The sequence below is a fragment of the Physella acuta genome, unplaced genomic scaffold (genome assembly GCF_028476545.2).
Source record: "Physella acuta isolate Inbredline_101_S28 unplaced genomic scaffold, ASM2847654v3 ptg000511l, whole genome shotgun sequence".
NCBI classification, from domain to species: domain Eukaryota; kingdom Metazoa; phylum Mollusca; class Gastropoda; family Physidae; genus Physella; species Physella acuta.
The window spans coordinates 215569-233570 of NW_026732030.1; the positions used below are offsets into that span (position 1 = coordinate 215569).

At 44.1% G+C, this 18002-nt stretch overlaps 1 protein-coding gene across 3 annotated transcripts in view; it reads left to right on the forward strand.

Annotated features, from left to right (window-relative positions):
* Nucleotides 1-18002, forward strand: part of LOC131944852 (adenylate cyclase type 5) — a 167181-nt gene that overhangs the window by 112807 nt on the left and 36372 nt on the right. For all 3 annotated transcript variants that reach the window (XM_059305706.1, XM_059305708.1, XM_059305707.1), the window contains exon 4: nucleotides 6669-6790. In XM_059305706.1, coding sequence (XP_059161689.1) covers nucleotides 6669-6790 — 122 coding nt within the window. The remainder of the gene's footprint in view (nucleotides 1-6668; nucleotides 6791-18002) is intronic.

The window sequence follows — 18002 nt, forward strand, 5'->3', positions numbered from 1 at the left end:
ATTTTCTCGGAGATGTTTTCAAACTGGTCAATGGAGCTCCTTTGATGTGTAGAGATTTATCGTTAGACCAAAACTCTTTTCTCTCCTGTTGGTGAGTTGATTTTAAAATAAAGATTTCGTTTTGATGCGGTTTTTAACAGGTCACCATAAACCTCCCTGTTCTGTGTTGTCAATGAACCCCCCCCCTGTTCTGTGTTGTCAATGAAACGCTCCTCAGATGTGCTGTCAATGAAACCCTCCCTGTTCTATGTTGTCAATGAAACCCTCCCCAGATGTGTTGTCAATGAAACCCTCCCCAGATGTGTTGTCAATGAAACCCTCCCTGTTCTATGTTGTCAATAAAAACCCTCCCCAGATGTGTTGTCAATGAAACCCTCCCTGTTCTGTGTTGTCAATGAAACCCTCCCCAGATGTGTTGTCAATGAAACCCTCACCAGATGTGTTGTCAATGAAACCCTCACCAGATGTGTTGTCAATGAAACCCTCCCCAGATGTGTTGTTAAACGGGTCAATGAATCCTTCCTTCTTGTGCGTGCTTGTTTTCTCTGCCTTTCTTCCTAAGAGTCTCTTTCAGCAGCATTGCCAGGCAGAATCTTTGCCGGGTTATTGCCCCTGGAGGTTTTCACTTGTCTTTTATAGCAGGCCTGTTAAGGGTCTTAAGGAGGATGAAGGAGGACTGGGAGGCTGGGAGCTCATGATTGTCTACGTCTGGGAGGGGGATGTTTCCTTATAGAGATATTTTTGGAAGTGGTGAAGTTTTTGAAGAAAGTTATTTGGGTTGGGGGGGGGGGGGGAGTGTATTTTTTAAAAAGAGTGATTTGAGGAGGGAGGGGAGTTTCTATAAAATGGATCGTTTACAATGTGGTGAAACTTATTTAAAAAGAATCGTAGGATGGGTTACACAGATTAAAAAGGCATTTGTATCGGGAGGTGGGGAGTAGTACACGCGTGCTCAGCAAGTTATTTAGAATGTTTTAATATTAGTGCTGGCTTGTGGGGGGGGGGGGGGGAGGTTCCAGATTAATCTGTAGACTGGGTCAGCGTTGGGCACACGAGATTAGAAAATACTTAGAGCAAACATAATCATCGGTTTGTCTCCAGGCTACAGGGATGTTCACTTATCCCTGTCCACTGGTCATCCTCATCCACCTACTTCATGATATTTACGAGCCTTCTATTCCTGGATCCACCACACGGAACCTTAACATTCTCTCTATCATGTCGTTTATTTCTTGTGTTTCTACTCGCATTAGAATATTTATTGCAAATCTAATCATATTCTTCTTCTTACATAGATCCACCACATTGAACCTTAGCACTCTCTCAGTAACTTATTTTATTAATTGTGTTTGTATGCCCATTAGAAAATGTATTGCAAATCTAATCATATTTTTCTTCTAACAAACAAAAGCCATGGTTTAACTGTGTATATCATTATATCCCTTAGTCTAACCTTTCTCGAATCACAATTTTCGACACTTATTTTAAAAAAATGTGTGTTACGCTCACGTTTGTTTTATCGTTGATCTGGTTCTGTAGTGTATGAAAAAAGCCGCATTTATTTTATACAGAGCAGCGTGAACCTAAGCTAGTGGTCTGTTGGGTCCTACCCTGTCCAGCGCTTGAAGATCTGGTCAGTCCGTTAGTCATACAACCCCTCCTTCATTTGCTTTTCGTATGTTTATGTTTAACTTTTCTATAAATTAAAGACACATATACGTACACCTATTTGCTTACCCATATTTCCGGCAGACATTTTTAAAAAATAAATGACCGCAACGCCCCGCGCTAATACGTTTTTCATATTTATTTTTCGGTTTAACTTTTCTATTATTAAATATCTCCCCCTACACCACCCCGCTTTTGCCCCTTTTGGCTTATTTCTGGAAACGGAAGATTTTAACTTTTTTTTTAAAGGCATATTTCTGTTGGTTTGTGGCTAGCGTCAAGTCCGATGTAACAGCGTAATTTGCAGAGATAAAAAAGGAGGGGAAAAAGTGGAAGGTGCTGTTTGGACAATGGATCGGCTGGATGCCATTGCTAATGGCCAGCGCTTGAGGGTGGCCTCTCGAGATGGCCGGGGCTTAAGGGTGGCCTCTCCAGCGTCTCGAGTGATTTTTAGCCGTAATTGTTTCCTATCCTCGCCCGTGTCCGCTTGCATTACCATCGTCATGTCATTTTGGGCAACAATGCTCGTGAGAGTACCCTACATCCGACACACACCTTCCATCTTTCTCTATATTAGCTAATCACTACCCCAATCAAGTTCTAGATGGATTCATTGTGTACATGACTTTATTAATATGACAATCAATCAATTTCTAAATGGATTCATTGTGTACAGGACTTCATTAATATGACAATCAATCCATTTCTAGATGGATTCATAGTTAACATGACTTTATGACTATGACGATCAATCAAGTTCTAGCTGGATTCATACTGTACATGACTTTATTAATATGACAAACGAATAGCTTACATTTAGTATTTAGGTGTGCGTAGCCGTGTGGGACATTGGAATTTATGAGCTAAAATAATCTCTGTTCTGTTATACTGTGTTGTTTGTTTGAGGTCCCGAAAAATATACTCCAATTAAGGGATCAGTATTTAATCAGTTGTATCAATGTAAATGTTGTGTGTTAATTGATTTAGCAGTTGCAGTTTGGTGTGTAATAAGTCACGTTGTAAATATCATAAACAACTGAAGTGTACATCCTTCTAAAATACCTTGACCTTTCTATTTGAGCGGGTACCTTGTATGGTGTCAAACAAAAAAAGTTATCGTGAAAGGAGACTTAGACGAGCACTTAATCCGTACTCTCGTGCAGCGTTTAGTAGGGCGTGGTTAAAAGCTTTGGGTCAGCTGGTCTCAGGTCAGAAGTAAAGCTTTGGGTTTGACCATAATTATTGAGGTATTGGTGGGGTTCGGGGTGTGTGTGGGTTTCATGAGGTATGGGTGGGGGCTTGGGGTTTGTGTGGTTTTGTGGGTTTCATGAGGTATGGGTGGAGGTTCAGGGTGTGTGTGGTTTTGTGGGTTTCATGAGGTATGGGTGGAGGTTCAGGGTGTGTGTGGTTTTGTGGGTTTCATGAGGTATTGGTGGGGTTCGGGATGTGTGTGGTATTGTGGGTTTCATGAGGTATTGGTGGGGTTTGGGATGTGTGTGGTTTTGTGGGTTTCATGTCGACTTTTGCTAATCCGTCTAGCCTACAGCAGGGCTCTGAGATATATGCACCAATCATGTCATTGGACAGCAACCACAACACGGACGCCTTTAGCTAGTTTTCCGATGGGAACCAATTCACTAGCGCTGGTGATAGAGAAATTTCGTTTAGATCTATATCAAAAATGTTTTTTTTTTACTTTTCCATATTAGTCTGTGCTTTTTCTATCATAGGAGATTGTTTTTGCTTCGTTATCTTCGTTTAAATTAAAAGAAATGACAACAAGGGGAGACCATACTAGGTGTGATATATCGTATAATAAACAAAATATAATCAATATTGAAGTAGCTGGTGGTAACTGTCTCTAGGTAATTGAAAAACAAGAAGAAACTCTGTGTCACAAGAACCCCGCAGTTTTCAAATATTCCCCCATTTTGTCAGCTGATTATGATTGATCCTGATACACTGTACACTTGGATGATACTTGCCTGTGTCGCTTTCTGTCCCAGAATTCCACATTTAGCAAAAGGATAAGAGATTTAACCTAGTTCCGTCCTACAAGAGACACAGTGAGAGCAGCGGATCAGTAGCGTATTGATGTATCGATTAGCGTGTATAAACCGTTTTACTCACGAGTTGATTCTTTGTGGCACGTGAGGAGACCACGACTGGGGGCTCACAACCTGAGTATTGGGGCGCTGAAAACCTGAGTATTGGGGCGCTGAAAACCTGAGTATTGGGGCGCTGAAAACCTGAGTATCGGGGCTCTCATAACCTGAGTATTTGGGGCGCTGAAAACCTGAGTATTGGGGCGCTGAAAACCTGAGTATTGGGGCGCTGAAAACCTGAGTATTGGGGCGCTGAAAACCTGAGTATTGGGGCGCTGAAAACCTGAGTATTGGGGCGCTGAAAACCTGAGTATTGGGGCGCTGAAAACCTGAGTATTGAGGCGCTGAAAAACTGAGTATTGGGGCGCTGAAAACCTGAGTATTGGGGCGCTGAAAACCTGAGTATTGGGGCGCTGAAAACCTGAGTATTGGGGCGCTGAAAAACTGAGTATTGGGGCGCTGAAAACCTGAGTATTGGGGCGCTGAAAACCTGAGTATCGGGGCTCTCATAACCTGAGTATTTGGGGCGCTGAAAACCTGAGTATTGGGGCGCTGAAAACCTGAGTATTGGGGCGCTGAAAACCTGGGTATTGGGGCGCTGAAAACCTGAGTATTGGAACGCTCATAATCTGAGTATTGGGGCGCTCATAACCTGAGTATTGGGGCGCTTTATCCTGAGACTTTGAGGGCTGGAAACTGGAGTGTTGGGGCGCCCAAAATCTGTGACTTTGGGGGCTCGAAATGTAGTGAGTACACAAAACCCGACTGTTGGACGTACAACTTGTGGTGTTGTTGTCGTGATGGCAAAAATAAGACTCAGAGGCCGTTTATAATATGACGGATATTTGTCTGAACGTTATAATATAACGGATATTTGTGACTTTGTCTGAACGTATTATTTGTTGCATGGGTGTTCTATAGAAGAAAGGCGAAATAGTCCATTGTTGCCTACTTTTGATCTTCCCCCCCCCCCCCCCCCCCAAATCATCCATCCGCAGTTGTCATGAGTGAGGTATCCATTAAGTATCTAAGTCCCATAAGTCTACAGGTCCATGCAGAGATGACCCACGCCACTAAGGTCAAGTTGTTGTCTGTCCATGCGAGAGACATCTAAATTACCCTCTCGCTAGAATCATTTAATTATAGACGTTAATTAGAAATTTAAAAGAATTTTTTTTCTTGCTTGGGCTCATAGAGATTTAAATTAAATTGAAAATCTCCTCCTCCTTCCCTCCCCTAAAAGTTTAAATCCTATGGTTCAATAGAAAGGGCGAGTGTTTAGGGACTCTAAAACGTGACCAAACGTCCGCTTCCTGCAATGTCATTCTGGCCCTGAAGGAAGTTTTTTTTTTAATCTAGCTGTAAAAAAAAATGAACGGTCGGGTTTTTAAGATGCTCTTGCGGTTGTCTGGAATGGTGGGGTGTGGAGGGGAAGTGAGATGGCGGTGGGGAGTAAGCTTTGCCCCCCCCCCCTTGTCTTTGATTCTTATCTAAAACGTGGCTGTCACTCTAAAACCTGGGTGTAGCCACGTTATTGGAAGTTTTTCCTCCTCGTTTCTTTATCACTGCTTCACCACAAGCCCATCGGCCTGAACTGTTTGATGACGTTTACCATATACACTTTCTCTTTAGGAACAAATGTTACATGTTTACTAGTTTAAGCTGTAACATTCGCACCATATATATTTGTGTTGTGTAGCCCCCTTAGTATAACTAAAAAAAAAATTGCTCTATAGAATGTCTTAGAGGCTTTGTCAAACACGCTGAGGCTACCTGTAGGAACATGTCAACACTAGCAATTGTAAATTGATACGTTAGTGGTGGTACCTATTGAGGTCTAACACTATGTTGATAGGACAATGGTAACTGTTGAGGTGTAACATACACCCTGTTTACTGGGTTGTGTTACCAGTTGAAGTGTAAGACAATGTGACTGGGTTGTGGTACCTTTTGATTGTTGAAGTGTAAGGTGTAACAACGTGAGATTGGGGTGGAGAAAGACAAAACTTCTTGTAACCATAGCGGTGTAAAATAGAATAAAACGTAAGTTATTCTTTCCCACCTATTTATATTGGTCAGTAAGGGGACGGGGTGTTTTTTATAACGTCAATGATTTTAAGAGCAGCTAAAAATATATGAAGAGCGATACAATAACATTTACTTTGGAGCTATCGATTTAGTCATTACGATTGTAATTAAACCGAACAGTTAAGAAAGCGCTATACTCATGCAATCACTCAACGTGGACCACTAAAGATTGGAGCGACGTAATTAGCTCATTTTAAAAGTCATTGTGCCCAGACGTGATTTATGGAATGCTGCAAGTAATTAACCCGATATGCTGCAAGTAAATAACACGATATGCTGCAAGTAATTAACACGATATGCTGCAAGTAATTAACACGATATGCTGCAAGTAAATAACACGATATGCTGCAAGTAATTAACACGATATGCTGCAAGTAATTAACACGATGTGCTGCAAGTAATTAACACGATATGCTTCCAGTAATTAACACGATGTGTTGCAAGTAATTAACACGATATACTGCAAGTATACATAAAAGAGATATGACTAAAACAGCAAATTCCACTCTTCGTGCCCTATAATGGATCATTCATTTAACACTTAGATCTATATTTGTCTATTGTTTTTCTTCATTGGAATAGGAGCCTATAAGGTTACATTTTTGTAGTTAAAAAATCCCCTATCTCTACCAAATTCTAGGCCCTAACCTAAAAATGACATCGACAAGCTGTAGATTTTCAGCAAAGACCAATATAAAGGAAAAGTACGATTGATTAAAGATTTCACCCCGGTGTAAATCCTTTCTTCATAATCGCACCATATATTTCATTCTATAAATAGATCTTGTTTTATTTTCTCTTCTCCAGGAACGATTGCTGTTGTCTGTTTTACCGCGGCATGTTGCCATGGAGATGAAAGCGGATATTGCAGGCAACAAGAAGGAAGCCATGTTCCATAAAATCTACATCCAGCGTCACGATAACGTCAGGTATGGGCATCGTGGTTTGTTTTTTGTTTTTTCATTATTTTGAATTTTTTTTTCAAGCACCAGACGTCTGGCTAGCATCCCAAGATCATGTCAACAGAACACGTACCCACACGACAAATGGCCGCAGACATTTATTTAACTTGGGGTTCGGTGCTAAGCGCTGAAAATACAAAAGCCCTGCCTTCTCCATTTCCACGAACCTCCCCAGCCATTGAGCAGCTACTGTGAATGTCTGACATAGTCCTGTATCGCCTAACCCCCTCCCCTCCCACACACAACCCCAACCACCTTCAAGCAACTGCTTAGGTAACGTGGGAAAGACGCCCCCACCCCCTTTACCGTTGTACTTTCCGAAGTATTTCTCGGTCTTTTTCCTCTCCACCCCTATACTCCCCCACCCCCACGGTACCTTTCTGTACGTACGTAGGATGGCACGACCCAACCCCATTCCCCCCCCCCCCCCCCCCATCCCACTAAAACTGTTGTACTAACGGAGGTACTTGGCACCCGTCCCCGGGGAAATCTGATCTCCTTAGACCAGCATTGACCAAACAGCGCTTGAGTGATACACTTGGATAATGTCCCCTTACTATTGGGGGCTAGCGTGTGACACAGAACAACACTATGGCTTTGTCTGAATCAGGTCTATCGTTGTTTGTTTTTTTCCTTTTGCTTGGTTACCTCCCTTGAAATATGATTTCAATTTAAAATGTAAAACAAACATGATGTGGGTTCACATCTAACCAGTGAACGTTTGTGTAAGGAAACAGAGCCGCGTTAGGTGTGTAATGTTAGATTGTAATTATCTCCATTTAATAAGACAGGAAAATAATTATACTCTAGCTGATTGTTTTCATCAACTTCTCATCAAGGTTAATTTGATATTCCTGCCGGCTGCGTCACATTGATTCCGATTGTGAAAGAAAAGTTACAGGCAAAATGTTGATTCCGATTGTGAAAGAAAAGTTACAGGCAAAATGTTGATTCCGATTGTGAAAGAAATGTTTGAGGCAAAATGTTGATTCCGATTGTGAATGAAAAGTTTCAGGCAAAATGTTGATTCCGATTGTGAAAAAAAGTTACAGGCAAAATGTTGATTCCGATTGTGAAAGAAAGTTACAGGCAAAATGTTGATTTCGATTGTGAAAGAAATGTTACAAGCAAAATGAAAAGTCAACGTTTTGACGTAGAAACGAGTCGACATTCGACTGTTAGAAGCCGTCAACTGCCGTGTTTGTGTGTACGTGCAGACCTGCTGCTGATTGGTGAGATTGTGTCCCCGTCACATAGTACTCACTGTTTAACCGTTGGTTAAATAACAAAATAGACGACCTCGACCTTGGTCTACGTCATGATTCAGGGGCATCACTGTCAAGGTCACACTCAGCCAGTTTTCATTCGGACAGCCCAACCGTTTTATGTCGGCTGCTAATTACTTTTTGTTTTAATCAATGTTACTCAGACGCGAGACTATCTGTACAAAAATAAAACTACACCAATGGAAGTTCGATCATCAGCGATGTGTTATTGAACGGATATCTGAAGGTTACTTGGACAACCCCTCGCACCTCTTTAACCCCTCCCCCCCCCTTTCCTACCCGCGGGCTCCACTTTTCATTAAAAGTGCTGTCTTATCGACAAAGTACACGGATTGTAGGGGACCGCTCAAACGAACATGGACACATAGTTAATGGAAGGAAGCTTATCGCTGGATGGTACTGATGGTGTTAGGATGGTCTTGCTCTTGTCAGGATGGTAGTGCTGGTGTCGAGGTAGTAGTGATTTTGTCGGGGTGGACGGTGGTACTGCTGGTGTGGGGTGGTACTGATGATGTCGGGGTGGTACTGATGGTGTCTGGATGGTACTGCTGGTGTCGGGGTAGTAGTGATTGTGTCGGGGTGGTATTGATGGTGTCGGGGGTAGTGCTGGTGTCTGGTACTGATGGTGTCTGGATGGTAATGATGGTGTCGGGATGGTACTGCTGGTGTCGGGGTAGTGCTGTGTCTGGTACTGATGGTGTCGGGGTGGTACTGATGGTGTCGGGGCAGTACTGATGATTGTTGTTGTTTTTTTGGCGTGGTACCGCATTGAATACATGAGTAACGATGCGACCCATTCATGCTACTTAAAGGTCTACGATAAATACTTATGATTTGTTAACCTGTATCATGTTAGTTTAGAACAACTGTAGTTTAACTGTTCACTATTCTGTAAAATGGACACATCATTTACCATTATCGTACGCTCCTACTCTTCCTGAAGCAGTACCCTTAGACACCACATCCTCCTCGCTAAGACACCACATCATCCTCCCTAGGCACCACATCATCCCATCCTAAGACACCACATCATCCCATCCTAAGACACCACATCACATTCACCCAAAGACACCACATCACATTCACCCAAAGACACCACCTCATCCCACCCTAAGACACCACATCATCCCATCCAAAGACACCACATCACATTCACCCAAAGACGCCACATCATCCTACCCAAAGACACCACATCTTCCCACCCTAAGACACCACATCATCCCACCCTAAGACACCACCTCATCCCACCCTAAGACACCACCTCATCCCACCCTAAGACACCATATCATCCCATCCAAAGACACCACATCACATTCACCCAAAGACGCCACATCATCCTACCCAAAGACACCACGCCCTCCTAACCCTAAGACACCACCTCATCCCACCCTAAGACACCACATCATCTCATCCTAAGACACCACACCATCCCACCCTAAGACACCAGCTCATCCCACCCTAAGACACCACCTCATCCCACCCTAAGACACCACATCATCTCATCCTAAGACACCACACCATCCCACCCTAAGACACCAGCTCATCCCACCCTAAGACACCACATCATCCCACCCTAAGACACCACATCATCCCACCCTAAGACACCACACCATCCCACCCTAAAACACCAGCTCATCCCACCCTAAGACACCACATCATCCCACCCTAAGACACCACATCATCCCACCCTAAGACACCACATCATCCCACCCTAAGACACCACATCATCCCACCCTAAGACACCACATCATCCCACCCTAAGACACCACATCATCCCACCCTAAGACACCACATCATCCCACCCTAAGACACCACACCATCCCACCCTAAGACACCACATCATCCCACCCTAAGACACCACATCATCCCACCCTAAGACACCACATCATCCCACCCTAAGACACCACATCATCCCACCCTAAGACACCACATCATCCCACCCTAAGACACCACATCATCCCACCCTAAGACACCACATCATCCCACCCTAAGACACCACATCATCCCACCCTAAGACACCACATCATCCCACCCTAAGACACCACATCATCCCACCCTAAGACACCACATCATCCCACCCTAAGACACCACCTCATCCCACCCTAAGACACCACATCATCCCACCCTAAGACACCAGCTCATCCCACCCTAAGACACCACATCATCCCACCCTAAGACACCAGCTCATCCCACCCTAAGACACCACACCATCCCACCCTAAGACACCACACCATCCCACCCTAAGACACCACATCATCCCACCCTAAGACACCACATCATCCCACCCTAAGACACCACATCATCCCACCCTAAGACACCACATCATCCCACCCTAAGACACCACACCATCCCACCCTAAGACACCACATCATCCCACCCTAAGACACCACCTCATCCCACCCTAAGACACCACATCATCCCACCCTAAGACACCAGCTCATCCCACCCTAAGACACCACATCATCCCACCTTAAGACACCAGCTCATCCCACCCTAAGACACCACACCATCCCACCCTAAGACACCACATCATCCCACCCTAAGACACCACATCATCCCACCCTAAGACACCAGCTCATCCCACCCTAAGACACCACACCATCCCACCCTAGGACACCACCTCATCCCACCCTAAGACACCACATCATCTCATCCTAAGACACCACACCATCCCACCCTAAGACACCAGCTCATCCCACCCTAAGACACCACCTCATCCCACCCTAAGACACCACATCATCTCATCCTAAGACACCACACCATCCCACACTAAGACACCAGCTCATCCCACCCTAAGACACCACATCATCCCACCCTAAGACACCAGCTCATCCCACCCTAAGACACCACATCATCCCACCCTAAGACACCACATCATCCCACCCTAAGACACCACATCATCCCACCCTAAGACACCACATCATCCCACCCTAAGACACCACATCATCCCACCCTAAGACACCACATCATCCCACCCTAAGACACCACATCATCCCACCCTAAGACACCACACCATCCCACCCTAAGACACCACACCATCCCACCCTAAGACACCACATCATCCCACCCTAAGACACCAGCTCATCCCACCCTAAGACACCACATCATCCCACCCTAAGACACCACATCATCCCACCCTAAGACACCACATCATCCCACCCTAAGACACCACATCATCCCACCCTAAGACACCACACCATCCCACCCTAAGACACCACATCATCCCACCCTAAGACACCACATCATCCCACCCTAAGACACCACATCATCCCACCCTAAGACACCACACCATCCCACCCTAAGACACCACATCATCCCACCCTAAGACACCACATCATCCCACCCTAAGACACCACACCATCCCACCCTAAGACACCACATCATCCCACCCTAAGACACCACATCATCCCACCCTAAGACACCACATCATCCCACCCTAAGACACCACATCATCCCACCCTAAGACACCACATCATCCCACCCTAAGACACCACACCATCCCACCCTAAGACACCACATCATCCCACCCTAAGACACCACATCATCCCACCTTAAGACACCACACCATCCCACCCTAAGACACCACATCATCCCACCCTAAGACACCACATCATCCCACCCTAAGACACCACATCATCCCACCCTAAGACACCACACCATCCCACCCTAAGACACCACACCATCCCACCCTAAGACACCACATCATCCCACCCTAAGACACCACATCATCCCACCCTAAGACACCAGCTCATCCCACCCTAAGACACCACATCATCCCACCCTAAGACACCACATCATCCCACCCTAAGACACCACACCATCCCACCCTAAGACACCACATCATCCCACCCTAAGACACCACATCATCCCACCCTAAGACACCACATCATCCCACCCTAAGACACCACATCATCCCACCCTAAGACACCACATCATCCCACCCTAAGACACCACACCATCCCACCCTAAGACACCACATCATCCCACCCTAAGACACCACATCATCCCACCCTAAGACACCACATCATCCCACCCTAAGACACCACATCATCCCACCCTAAGACACCACATCATCCCACCCTAAGACACCACATCATCCCACCCTAAGACACCACATCATCCCACCCTAAGACACCACATCATCCCACCCTAAGACACCACATCATCCCACCCTAAGACACCACATCATCCCACCCTAAGACACCACATAACCTGTTGCAGGTATTGACCAAAACAGCCTGTACTGGAGTGAGATCACAAGAATTTCGATGTCGGGAGGGGGGGGGGGGGAGTGTTGTCCAGTGTAATGTTGTTGAAGGTTTTGGGGAGGGGGCGGAATGTCCAGTGTAATCTTGTTGAAGATGCTTCTCACCATCCACACTGTGATCGAATATGTCATCTTAATTAAATGTAACGATCACAAATCGAACGTTTAGGTACATTTATTGATTTGCGTGTGGATGGAGTAGGTCGATCAAAGAGTTGGATGAGGTCGGTCTATTTATAGATAGTTTTAGCCCTTCTAGGGTCCTTCTCCCATAACCATGACACTGTGGTCAGTCATCACGTGATGACACGTGACTAAGATCACGTGCCAGGAGAGTGGGTGGGAAGGTTGAGTATGACCTGACCAGTGTGGGCTGGGCGGGGGGGGGGGGGGGGGAAGGCGGCTAACTCTCCCTTAAAGCCGGTAAGCTGAATGTTTTTAGTTGGCGATTAGCTTCATTCATTGGACAGAGCTTGCTGGAGATTTCCTAATGATGGCCTCGGAACAAACTTTAAGTTACAAAAAAATAATTAGAACAAGTTGCCAACTGCCAAGAGGGACATCCATTAGACTAGAGACGTTAAGGTGTGGGTATATGTGTGTGTGTGTGTGTCTGTGTGTGTGAAGTGCCGTATTAAGGTGTGTGTGTGCGTGTGTGTGTGTAGTGCCGCATGGAGGGGGATGTTATATGCTGACTGTTAGACTACTATTTCTTTGGTCAACCGCAGTTATTGTGGAGTGGGGGGGGGGATGTTATATGCTGACTGTTAGACTACTATTTCTTTGGTCAACCGCAGTTATTGTGGAGTGGGGGAGGAAGAGTTTTATGTTGGCTGTAAAGTTAGTATCTTCTTTGGTCAATAGCTGTAAACGTTGATGTGGGCAGATAAGAACAGTCATTAGTTGTTGTTTTTTTTTTAATACGGCACAACTAGAAGAATGATTTGATTGAGCCATTAGTTGCATACGGTCAGATGATTGTTTGTCTCTCACGTGTGACGTGGGTTTATTGTGTCCAGCTAATGAGTCGGGTGAGTAGGCTGGGCTGCTGGTGGAACAAAGCCCAGTTTAGGGCTGGTGGAACAAAGCCCCGTTTTGGGCTGGTGGAACAAAGCCCAGTTTAGGGCCTTGAAATGGCCAAAAAATGTCAGCGCCGATAAATTCACCAAAATGAAGCAGTTGATGAAACGCCGAGGTCAAGCTGATCTTTTAAGTTGAAAGATTGTTAGAAAAGCGACCAGTTTGTTTGATCAAAGACACAATGTTAGAAAAGCGACCAGTCTGTTTGATCAAAGACACAATGATAGAAAAGCGAACACTTTGTTTTATCAAAGACAATTATAGAAAAGCGATCACTTTGTTTGATCAAAGACACAATGATAGAAAAGCGACCAAATTGTTTGATCAAAGACACAATGTTAGAAAAGCGACCAGTTTGTTTGATCAAAAACACAATGTTAGAAAAGCGACCAGTTTGTTTGATCAAAGACACAATGTTAGAAAAGCAACCAGTTTGTTTGATCAAAGACACAATGTTAGAAAAGCGACCAGTTTGTTTGATCAAAGACACAATGTTAGAAAAGCGACCAGTTTGTTTGATCAAAGACACAATGTTAGAAAAGCAACCAGTTTGTTTGATCAAAGACACAATGTTAGAAAAGCGACCAGTTTGTTTGATCAAAGACACAATGTTAGAAAAGCGACCAGTTTGTTTGATCAAAGACACAATGTTAGAAAAGCGTCCAGTTTGTTTGATCAAAGACACAATGTTAGAAAAGCGACCAGTTTGTTATCTCGCCAACATGTCTATGGTCTGCACGATCATTTATGCTAAACTTAGAGATATCTTTTTAGTTCGTTCCTCCCTTTAGAGAACGTATCGGCTATTTTACGTTTGATTGAAGGTTAATTATTATTTAGTTAAAACTCAAGTCTAAACCTAATGTTTAATGACTGTTTCTGTTAATTCCATATTTTAATGAGTTTTAGTCAGATAAATCGATTTTTCACAATTTCTTTTTCTAAAAAGTACTTTCTATTCTGAGCAAGTTTTAAATAATATTTTTGTGTAATTAAGTATTGCTAGATTTTTTTATAATTTTAATTAATTATAGTAATGACTTGATTTAGAAACACAAAAATTGAAAAGAGCTTAACAATTTTTTTTTGAGTAAGAGGTTCCAGATGCAATTTAAAAACCTGGAAGGATTTTAAATGAATTTACTTGTGCAGTTTTCGCTTTTTCTCGGTTTTTTTTCTACTATTATTTTTACTATTTTGTGTTTTTACAACATAGTACAGGTTAAATCACTATATTTCCAAAACTGCTTGAGATATTTTGTTCAAATTTTGCAAAGATGTGTCCTAAACACTGCTTGCAAAGATAGACTTAAATTATTTCTATATCTTGGAAACTCAGATTTTATGAAATAAAAAAGCTACGTCTACTCCCTACTTTTTGGACATCGTTTAAGCTCACACTTTTAAAAATTGGCGAAAATCCAGTTTATTATTCTCTAATTATTTTAGTGTATATAATTTGTATTTGTGTATATCACACTAGGCTAAGAATATATGTTATTTTGACTAGCAGAACGTGTGTTATCGTGACTACACCTCGAGCTAATCTTTAATACCTTAAAGATGTCACTTTAGAGCTAATGTTTGCACACACACTTTTTAGTGATTTTTGTGCATTTCGTTTTCATATTCGATGTTACAACGTTCTAGTCACTGAAAAATGTCCTATTACGTGATTTTCAATTTTGGGGTTTAACCTGCCCTTAAGATTCGCAGTTTTGTCAAATAAGTAAAATGTGAATGGATCTTGTTAGCTATTTACGACAAGACATTAATGGTATCTTTATTGTATCACCCCGTGACTAGCTAGGCAACGTTACCTGTAAATTTAAAAGCTAATTTAATTCATTGACCTACTTTATCTAGAAAGATGAACACAACATGGGTCTCATCATCCTCATTAACCGTCGCTGCACTAATTAAGTTATAGACCACAGCATGATACCCCCAGCACGATAAACTGGACTAGACGTTAGGCGGTGACTGGGGTAGGCTGGTGATATCAGTACACTTTTCTAAGTGGTCTGGGTCTATTGGGGTAGGCTGGTGATATCAGTACACTTTTCTAAGTGGTCTGGGTCTACTGGGGTAGGCTGGTGATATCGGTACACTTTTCTAAGTGGTCTGGGGTAGGCTAGTGATATCAGTACACTTTTCTAAGTGGTCTGGGTCTATTGGGGTAGGCTGGTGATATCAGTACACTTTTCTAAGTGGTCTGGGTCTACTGGGGTAGGCTGGTGATATCGGTACACTTTTCTAAGTGGTCTGGGGTAGGCTAGTGATATCAGTACACTTTTCTAAGTGGTCTGGGTCTACTGGGGTAGGCTGGTGATATCGGTACACTTTTCTAAGTGGTCTGGGTCTACTGGGGTAGGCTGGTGATATCGGTACACTTTTCTAAGTGGTCTGGGGTAGGCTAGTGATATCAGTACACTTTTCTAAGTGGTCTGGGTCTACTGGGGTAGGCTGGTGATATCGGTACACTTTTCTAAGTGGTCTGGGTCTACTGGGGTAGGCTGGTGATATCGGTACACTTTTCTAAGTGGTCTGGGTCTACTGGGGTAGGCTGGTGATATCGGTACACTTTTCTAAGTGGTCTGGGGTAGGCTAGTGATATCAGTACAATTTTGTAAGTGGTCTGGGTCTACTGGGGTAGGCTGGTGATATCAGTACACTTTTCTAAGTGGTCTGGGGTAGGCTGGTGATATCAGTACACTTTTCTAAGTGGTCTACTGGGGTAGGCTGGTGATATCAGTACACTTTTCTAAGTGGTCTACTGGGGTAGGCTGGTGATATCAGTACACTTTTCTAAGTGGTCTGGGTCTACTGGGGTAGGCTGGTGATATCAGTACACTTTTCTAAGTGGTCTGGGGTAGGCTGGTGATATCGGTACACTTTTCTAAGTGGTCTGGGGTAGGCGGTGATATCAGTACACTTTTCTAAGTGGTCTGGGTCTACTGGGGTAGGCTGGTGATATCGGTACACTTTTCTAAGTGGTCTGGGTCTACTGGGGTAGGCTGGTGATATCGGTACACTTTTCTAAGTGGTCTGGGTCTACTGGGGTAGGCTGGTGATATCGGTACACTTTTCTAAGTGGTCTGGGTCTACTGGGGTAGGCTGGTGATATCAGTACACTTTTCTAAGTGGTCTGGGTCTACTGGGGTAGGCTGGTGATATCGGTACACTTTTCTAAGTGGTCTGGGTCTACTGGGGTAGGCTGGTGATATCAGTACACTTTTCTAAGTGGTCTGGGGTAGGCTGGTGATATCGGTACACTTTTCTAAGTGGTCTGGGGTAGGCTGGTGATATCAGTACACTTTTCTAAGTGGTCTGGGTCTACTGGGGTAGGCTGGTGATATCAGTACACTTTTCTAAGTGGTCTACTGGGGTAGGCTGGTGATATCAGTACACTTTTCTAAGTGGTCTACTGGGGTAGGCTGGTGATATCAGTACACTTTTGTAAGTGGTCTGGGTCTACTGGGGTAGGCTGGTGATTTCGGTACACTTTTCTAAGTGGTCTACTGGGGTAGGCTGGTGATATCGGTACACTTTTCTAAGTGGTCTGGGCCTACTGGGGTAGGCTGGTGATATCATTACACTTTTCTAAGTGGTCTGGGTCTACTGGGGTAGGCTGGTGATATCGGTACACTTTTCTAAGTGGTCTGGGTCTACTGGGGTAGGCTGGTGATATCAGTACACTTTTCTAAGTGGTCTGGGTCTACTGGGGTAGGCTGGTGATATCAGTACACTTTTCTAAGTGGTCTGGGTCTACTGGGGTAGGCTGGTGATATCGGTACACTTTTCTAAGTGGTCTGGGTCTACTGGGGTAGGCTGGTGATATCGGTACACTTTTCTAAGTGGTCTGGGTCTACTGGGGTAGGCTGGTGATATCAGTACACTTTTCTAAGTGGTCTGGGTCTACTGGGGTAGGCTGGTGATATCAGTACACTTTTCTAAGTGGTCTGGGTCTACTGGGGTAGGCTGGTGATATCAGTACACTTTTCTAAGTGGTCTGGGTCTACTGGGGTAGGCTGGTGATATCAGTACACTTTTCTAAGTGGTCTGGGGTAGGCTGGTGATATCAGTACACTTTTCTAAGTGGTCTGGGTCTACTGGGGTAGGCTGGTGATATCAGTACACTTTTCTAAGTGGTCTGGGGTAGGCTGGTGATATCAGTACACTTTTCTAAGTGGTCTGGGTCTACTGGGGTAGGCTGGTGATATCAGTACACTTTTCTAAGTGGTCTGGGTCTACTGGGGTAGGCTGGTGATATCGGTACACTTTTCTAAGTGGTCTGGGGTAGGCTGGTGATATCAGTACACTTTTCTAAGTGGTCTGGGTCTACTGGGGTAGGCTGGTGATATCAGTACACTTTTCTAAGTGGTCTGGGGTAGGCTGGTGATATCAGTACACTTTTCTAAGTGGTCTGGGGTAGGCTGGTGATATCAGTAAACTTTTCTAAGTGGTCTGGGTCTACTGGGGTAGGCTAGTGATATCAGTACACTTTTCTAAGTGGTCTGGGGTAGGCTGGTGATATCAGTACACT